The sequence below is a fragment of the Lemur catta genome, chromosome 9, assembly GCF_020740605.2.
Source record: "Lemur catta isolate mLemCat1 chromosome 9, mLemCat1.pri, whole genome shotgun sequence".
NCBI lineage: Eukaryota > Metazoa > Chordata > Mammalia > Primates > Lemuridae > Lemur > Lemur catta.
The window spans coordinates 24,116,787-24,124,647 of record NC_059136.1 but is presented as its reverse complement, the minus strand read 5'-3'; the positions used below and the strand labels follow the sequence as shown (position 1 = coordinate 24,124,647).

Below are 7,861 nucleotides of genomic sequence, written 5' to 3'. Positions count from 1 at the left end.
AGAATGGTGAAATCACTGATGCATTATGAAAAGTTTATGGGGACAATGCTCCAAAGAAATCAGCAGTTTATAAATGGATAACTCACTTTAAGAAGGATGAGATGATGTTGAAAATGAAGCCCACAGCAGCCAACCATCCACATCAATCCTTGAGGAAAAATTAATCTTGTTTGTGTCCTAATTAAAGAGGACTGGCGATTAACAGCAGAAACAATAGCCAATACCCCAGGCATTTCAATTGGTTCAGCTTACACAATCCTGCTGGAAATACTGAAGCTGAGCAAACTTTCCACCGGATGGCTGCTCCCGACAAGAGCAGAGTTTTCAACAGAAATTTTAAACACCTGGGATCAAGATCCCAAAGGGTTTCTTGAAAGAATTGTACTGGGAGAGGGAACACGGCTTTACCAATAGGATCCTGAGGACAGAGGACAATCAAAGCAACGGCTGCCCAGAGGTGGACATGGTCCGATCACAGCACAAGCAGGGCAGTCAAGGACAAAGGTCACGGCGACGGATTTGGGGGATGCTCAAGGCGTTTTGCTTGTTGACTGTATTGGGAGCCAAAGCACAACAACATCTGCTTATCATGAGCGTTTGGGGAAAGTCAGCCAAAGCTTTAGCAGAACAACGCCTGGGAAAGCTTCACCAGAGAGTCCTTCCCCACCAGGATAGTGCTCCTGTGCGTTCCTGTCACCAAACAAGGGCAAGTCCCTGAGAGTTTCGATGCGGAATCAGTAGGCACCCACCTTGCAGTCCTGATTTGGCTCCCTCTGACTTCTTTTTGTTCCCTAATTGTAAAAAATCTTAAAGGCCCCCACTTTTCTTCAGTTAATGGTGTAAAAAAGACTGCATTGACATGGTTAAATCCGCAGGACCCTCAGTTCTTTAGGGACGGACTAAAAGGCTGAGGACATACCTTACGAAACTGTCTTGTCCTTGAGAGAGCCTATGCTGAGGAATAGTTTATTTTTATTTTATCTTTTAATCCCATTTTTCCATGAACTTCTTGTAGTACCCTTGTTTTTGATTTGGGTAAAACTGATTTCTCAGCTCTCTTTGGACAGCTGTGTCTTAATTGACAAACAAAAGACATTGGCTCTGCCGCTGTCTACTTGGCCCAAGTTTCAGATGCTGGACACATTCTTGTGGGAGAACTCATGACTCCATGCACCTGTGCCAGCTGGCGGGTGAAATGCAAGTTCCTCCAGTGGAGATACTTACCTCCTGTCTTCTGGAATCTGGCAGAAAGAGCTTGAGGAAGGGTGGCCATGGCACCTGTCCCACTGGAACAGGAGTGTCCCCAGGACGGTGCTCCACTGATCCATGCTGAGGAGTCCTTCACTGCATGTACATCTTGCCCCAATCATTCAGTCTCCCCCACTGTTACTGGGTCCCCTGAAAGGTCAGAAGCACCCGAGCACACCCTCTTTATGGTTTATGGTGGACCTCGGTCCCTTCCCCATCAACACTGAAGCCCTCAGAGGTGAAGAGGAGTAGAGGAAAAGAGTGATTGTCAACAATAACCAGAGTTACAAGGTTTGATTTCAAAGAGAAGACCTTGTCACCAAATCCTCTACCACGAGATTTGGACTTGCTCTGAATGCAAGCTGAGGAGGCCCTGGGCTCAGAGCCAACTGCACTTGACCCCACCCTCTCCCGAGAAGTCAGACCAAGAGGTAATCAATGGAAAGAAGTTTAATGCAACAGGTTCCAACAGTCTGCAGTGAGTCCGAGCACTAGGGGGCTCAGCCACGGCACTGCTTGTAGCTCATGGCAGGCCAAGGCCGCCTATGGTGGCGGTGAACTCCAGAAAGGTGGCCAGCCTGGCACTGCCACGGCTCACCTCACTCGCTCTGCCAGTGTATTGTCTGAACACTGTATAGTCCATGGCTGGCCCCACTTCATTGCATAAGTTGCTTCTACAACACAGTACATACAAGAAGGGTGTAGGCCCTTCTAGTATAAACCGCTTGGACCGAGCTTGGCTGGGTTCCTCAATTACTGGACACCATCTCGCGCACTGCTTTGAAATCATGAAGAAACGCGGAAATATTTCTAATAGGAAATAAAGACAGAGAGAGAAGAAGAAAATCACGTGAATCGAAGCTCCAACACAACGCTTTTCTGTCTGTGTCTGTCAAACCCTCACCTTTTGGGGGCCCCTTTCAGAGGGGCACACCCAGTGGGGGAGTCAGGAGCCAGCAGCAAGAGCGCCAGGCCTTTGTGTTTAAAGCCGCCCCAGTGAGGGGGCTGGCTTGTGTGTGATGCGGCTGTCAGGTGCCCCCAGCCCCGGCCTGTCCCTCTGCACTGGGAATGTGGGTCTGGGGATGGCTGTCTGGGAACCTACAAGCTCTTTCTGCCTCAACTTCTCAGACACAGACAGACACTTTGGAGCAAGGACTCTCCACCATCCTGGCCCCTGCCCAGGGCACCGAGCTGGCTTCTCAGTGGGCCAGGCTCAGCTCTGGGCTAGGGCTCATCTTATCACCTCACCTCGTCTCCTACTCCACTGTGCAAATCATTTTTCCATATTATGTTATAACGTCCATGTTGGCTGACCTGAGCCTTAGCCATCGCCTCAGCGTCCCGCAGACTTCCTGGAGCACAGAAGGCCTGGACAGCGAATCTGAATTCTCAACTCCTGAAGATGGCGCTGAGGGCACAATGTCCTGGGTGTTCAGATTCCCCTTGGGGAGGGTTTTGTGTGCCCACAAGTTCTCAGGAGAATTGCAACTGACAGAGCAGTGGTCTCCAAACTTTCTGAAGCATGCACCCTCCTTTGAGAACGTATTTTTACCCGTCCACCTAGTTTTGTGCCTCTCTTGTAAAGGCTCTCTAGACACTATTTTCAGTGGGGCATTTAACCTTATAAAAGCTTACCTTTTCATTTAAAAAGTGAATGAAACGAAACTTGGATTTTCTCTCTACCCCCCAGTATTTTATCGTTACCCACTGTTGAGGGTGCCACCCTACGCTGGCCAGACCCCCGCCAGCCCCCACCTCTCAGAGCTTTGCTCTTCCAGGTTGAAAGAAAAAGTCACGTTTTATTAGTTATTTTCTGTTGAAGAAAACTAGACAGACCCTGACTCCTGAAAGGATTCTATCCATCTGCCTGCGGGCCCCTCGCAACTTGAATGAAGGTACTCACTTATGGTAATGATACCACAAAACTTGTCAGCTTGATTACACTGCTGTACATTCTTGCAGCTGAAATCGTTCTCTTGCTCACAAACGTGGCAGCTCAGCGGGGCGTCTATGAGGAAGAAGGAAAGAAGGTAGAACCTCAGCCGCTCCCACCGTTCCCACCCGGTTTCGCCTGAGTTCTCTGTCTTTGCTCCTGGGGGTTCCCTCCTCCACCCACAAAGTATCTCTCACTCAGGCGCCTGCACCCACACACACAACCTGCACACATGCACGCACACCCCCAAACACGCACCTCTGCGCCCAGACACACAGTGACATCACGGAAGATGTGTTCTACGTAAGAGACCCCGGGATTCGGTGCCTGCTCCCAGGTGCCTCCTGACCCCCTTCCTGACCCACCATAAGTGGTACCATAAGTGAGTACCTTGTCCGCAGGCCCTGCACCCCGGGAAGTAGGCTCTCTTGGGTCGGGGTCAGACTAGCTCTGGGGGAGAAGCTGCTCATCCCCGGCGCTCTTCCGGTTGGTCCTCAGGCAGCACTGGAAGGCCCGAGGCCAGGCCAGCCTTCGCTTCCAGCCCGACCGCTCCGGGGAGGTGGAGCCGCTGAGGACAGCGGGGCTCTGGGCAACCCCCAATGGGAAGCCCCCGCGAGGCGCCCAGGTGCTGCGGGCCCCCCGCGCTCTGTGCCCCGGGACGCCTGAGCGCGCCCCGCCGCGCTCCGCCTCGGGAACCCGGTTATCCCTGGCCCAGGGTGCAGGGACTAACCTCGCCTGGCAGTCCCGTTGGTGTCAGCCTGCGCGTGCGGCAGGCCCACGACCAGGAGGAGCAAGGCTAGCAGGGCCATCTCTTCAGTGGGCGCCAGACCCTGGGCTGGAGGACGCACTCACGTCAGCGCCGCGGCTCAGGGGCTGCGGTCCCCCACCCCGGGCGCCTCACCCTTCAGCCTGGGACCCCCGTCACCCCTCACCCGGCGGCCTCTCATCCCCTACCCCGGGCCACCACCCCCCGCGCACCCCAGGACCCCTGACCCCACAATGCCTATCCCGGGTGCCCCCAACTGCGGGCCCCCTCACCCTTCACCCCGGGACCCCTGACCGCCTAGTCCCCACGCGGGCCCACCCCACACCCCAGGTTCCCCTCAACGCCCCCGACTCCTGGCCCCCAGCCCCCACTCTGGGCCTCCCCACGCCGGTCCCCCCTCACCCTACAGCCCCTGTCTATCTCGGGCCCCCCGCCCTGCGGCGCCCACCGGCCTCAGCAGAGATCCCAACGTCCCAGGGCCCGTCCCGGCTCCCCACACTGCCACCTCCTGGGCGCTACCCCAGCTCCTTCTGGAACCTTCCCGGGCTTCCCCGCCCCGCCCCGTGGGGCCTGTCTCCCTGCGGCCCGGCAGGGGGCGGCCGAGGACTGGGGCCGCCGGTCCGTTCCCAGCCAGCCTGCTCCTCCCGGACTTGCTCCCTGCCCGCAGGACGCGCCTGCCTGCCGGGGCCTCTGCCGCTACAGCGGCCCCCGACCGCCCCCCGCGCCCCCTCAGCCGCCCACGCCCGGGCAGGGGTCGGTCCGCTGGGTTCCGGGTGCGGGTGCGGGCGCGGCCGAGAGCGCGGGGAGGGCGCCTCGTGACGGGCCCGCCGTCCCCACTGCTCAGCGGGCTCTCCCGGATTGTGACAATCCCATCTGGATGTACATTCCGATTTTCCCTTTTCTGTGACACCAGAGGACTTTCCGCATGCACCGTCCTCCACCTTGCGTTCTCCCCACCGCCCTCTGTGGAGATGGTCCCTGTTAACACCTGCAGAGCTTTCACATTCATTTCTCATTTCTTTAAGGCTTGCATTGTGTTCCGTGGCCTGGATGTACGATCCTGTGTTTTAATGTTCTCCTTTAATGAACGTTTGTGTTGTTCACAGTGTTTTTATATTTCACATGTCAAAAGAAAAATAAAATAAAATATAGGGATGAATCTTAAAAGTTTTTGAGGGGGAAGCAGAATTGCAATCTGGGGCACAGGTACAGAACAGGGTAGTCTTCAGAGTGTCCAAAGAACAAAGAGAAGGCTGGGGGTTTTAGTAGAGAAATGTTTGTTACATGTTGATTCAAACAAGGCTCATGGGCACTTTGCAGGGTCCCGGAGCTGGTAAGCTCAGCTTGGTGAGTGACAGCGGTGGGCAAAACTGGTCTTAGGGTTTCAGCAGCCGGGTTGCAAATAATTCTTGGAGTGCGTGCTCTGTGCCTGAGTGTTTTTCCCCATCCCTCCACTCTGATTTAATTGGGTGTGACAAGAATAATCAGGTTTGGGAAATCAACTTTCACATACACAACACTGCAATTGTCCCTAATGTCATCCCTCACACATGCAGCTCTGCCAGAAGGGCAACTTGCCAGAACTGAGATTGAAAGTCAGAGGTTACATGTATTTGCAGCCCAGTGGCTCTGTCTCCCTTGGACAATTTTGTCCTCTCCTAATTGAGAAGTGAGTGCCTGTTTTCATGGCACTGTCGAAGAGAATGTATTCATATTCATCCTTTGGATTTTCACTAGTCTGATAGATGAAAATCATATCCTGGTAGATTTTAAACTTGCATTCTTTAATTACGAGTGAGGTTGAGCAAGTTTTCATATTTCTAGTGGATATCTGTATTCCTTTCTCTGTGATCTCTCTACCGATGTCTATTGTCCGTTTTCTTGGTAATCTCTTTATGTATGATGAGATTAGTCTTTGTCAGCGATAAAATTTCCAAAAAAGCCTTTTTCCCATTTAATATCAGACTTGGTATTTTTGCCAAGTAAGTGTTTGTTTTTAACGACGTGTCTTAGTCTGTTTGGGCTGCTATAACAAAATACCTGTGACTGGATCATTTACAAACAACAGAAATGTATTTCTCACAGTTATGGAGCCTGGAAGTGCGAGATGAAGGTGCTGGCAGGCTTGTTGTCTAGTGAGGGCCTATTCCTCATAGACAGAACCCCCAGGTGTCCTCACGTGGTGGAAGGGACAGAAGAACCCAAATCACTCCCTCAAGCCCTTTATAAGGGCACTAATCCAGGATCTACTTGGAGCTTGTCCTGCAAAGTTATATTTTTTTCCCCCGGTGCCTAGTCAGTTACATCAACACCATTTATTGTAACGTTCATCCTACCTCCTGTTGATTTGAGATGTCTCCGTCATATGCATCTGGTCTCTTTGTGGATTGTTGGTGTTCTTTCCGTTGTTTTGTCTGTCAATTCATGGACTAACACCATTGTTTCAATGACCAGGTCTGCAGAGCATACTTTTTAATGTGTGGTGGGCCCTCACCCTGCTTTTCAGAATTTACTTCTGCTTCATTCTTTTTCAGTTTGTCCGGTTAGGAAGTAGAAAGCCACGAGAGAACATCTCTCCCACCCTAACAGCAACAAGGACAAGAGAAAGCTGGATAACCTACAAATGCATAACCTCTCAGCCCACCAGGAAGCTGAGGGTGCAAGGCAGCCCGGTGAACAGAACTCCAGAGTGGCCCGTGCTTTGGTTGAGAGATGTGGCCCTGAGCTATTGCCCTGGGCAGACCAGAGGAGCAGGCAATGAGTGCTGTAAAAGTGGATTTGAGGAGACCTCACAAGCTAACAGTATAACAAGCTCTCAGAGATCAGATGTAGATGAGCACGAAAGTGTAGAAACCTTGGGAGCCCCGGACACAAGGAGAATCGAAACCTCCCGTGGAGCTCTCTAAGCAGGTGTCCAGCGGGGGCTCACAAGAAAGCTCGGGGATGGGGAGGCCAACAGGGAGGTGGTGTGTGAGGACGATACCCCCAAGGAAATCAGCAGTTTACAAATGGATAATTTCATTTTAAGAGGGGATGAGACGATGTTGAAAACGAAGCCTGCAGCAACAGACCCTCCACATCAATCTGCGAGGAAAAAATGAATGTTGCTTGTGCCCTTCACTGCAGGGTGAGGCAGTGAAGGAAACCCCCATTTAAGGCCTGGCACTGCCTTTCAAGCTTCCCTTCAAAAGATGCTCCCTCCATATCTACTTTGGGGCAGGCACCTGCCCTGGAGAGGATAACAGGGTTCCTGATGCCCTGGGAATGGGCCCCTGGGAATGCTAATGCAGGTGACTAGTCTCTGCTTATTATTTGTGTGTTTCTGTCAGTGTCTCCTCACACCTTCAGGTGGTTGCTGCGCCATTTTGTGCATAGATATTCATAACTGTCACAGCTTCATTGTGAATTGTGGTTTTCAGCAATAGAAGTGTTCTTTAGTCCACGTTTGGTCTTTAATATCAGGTACTTCTTTTTACATCCTTTTATTTCAGTCTTCGTGAATCACTGTGTTTTAGGTATGTCTCTTGTTCACATTATGTAGTGTGTTCTTGCTGATGAACTCAATGGAAATCTTTTTCTTTAGTAGCCAAGCCATTCACACTTATCGGTATGATTGTGTTTGGCTTCCTTTCTCTCCTGGACGCTTTCGGTATTGTGATTACTCTGCGTGTCGTGGTCCGTTTGCACTGCTGTAAAGGCACGCCTGAGCTGGGTACTCTATCTATAAAGGCAAGAGGTTTATTGGCTCTTGGATCTCAGGGCTGCACAAGAAGCAGGGCAGCGGCACATGCTTGCGGGGAGGGCTTCCGGGGACTCGCGCTCCTGGCGGAAGGTGCAGAGGAGCTGGTGTGTGCAGAGACCACAGGGAAAGAGAGAAGCCAGAGAGGAGGAGGTTTCAGGGGCTGACTGCGGAG

The 7,861-nt window shown here is 52.2% G+C and overlaps 1 protein-coding gene across 1 annotated transcript; it reads right to left on the bottom strand.

The window, feature by feature from the left end:
• Positions 1-1,771: 1,771 nt before the first annotated feature.
• On the bottom strand, positions 1,772-3,415 carry LY6K (lymphocyte antigen 6 family member K). The gene is made up of 3 exons (XM_045560461.1): positions 3,406-3,415; positions 3,152-3,256; positions 1,772-2,058 (listed from the first exon to the last, which is right to left on the bottom strand). Exons 1-3 carry the CDS (start codon positions 3,413-3,415, stop codon positions 1,772-1,774), a joined length of 402 nt encoding a protein of 133 aa, XP_045416417.1.
• Between the last annotated feature and the right edge of the window lie 4,446 nt (positions 3,416-7,861).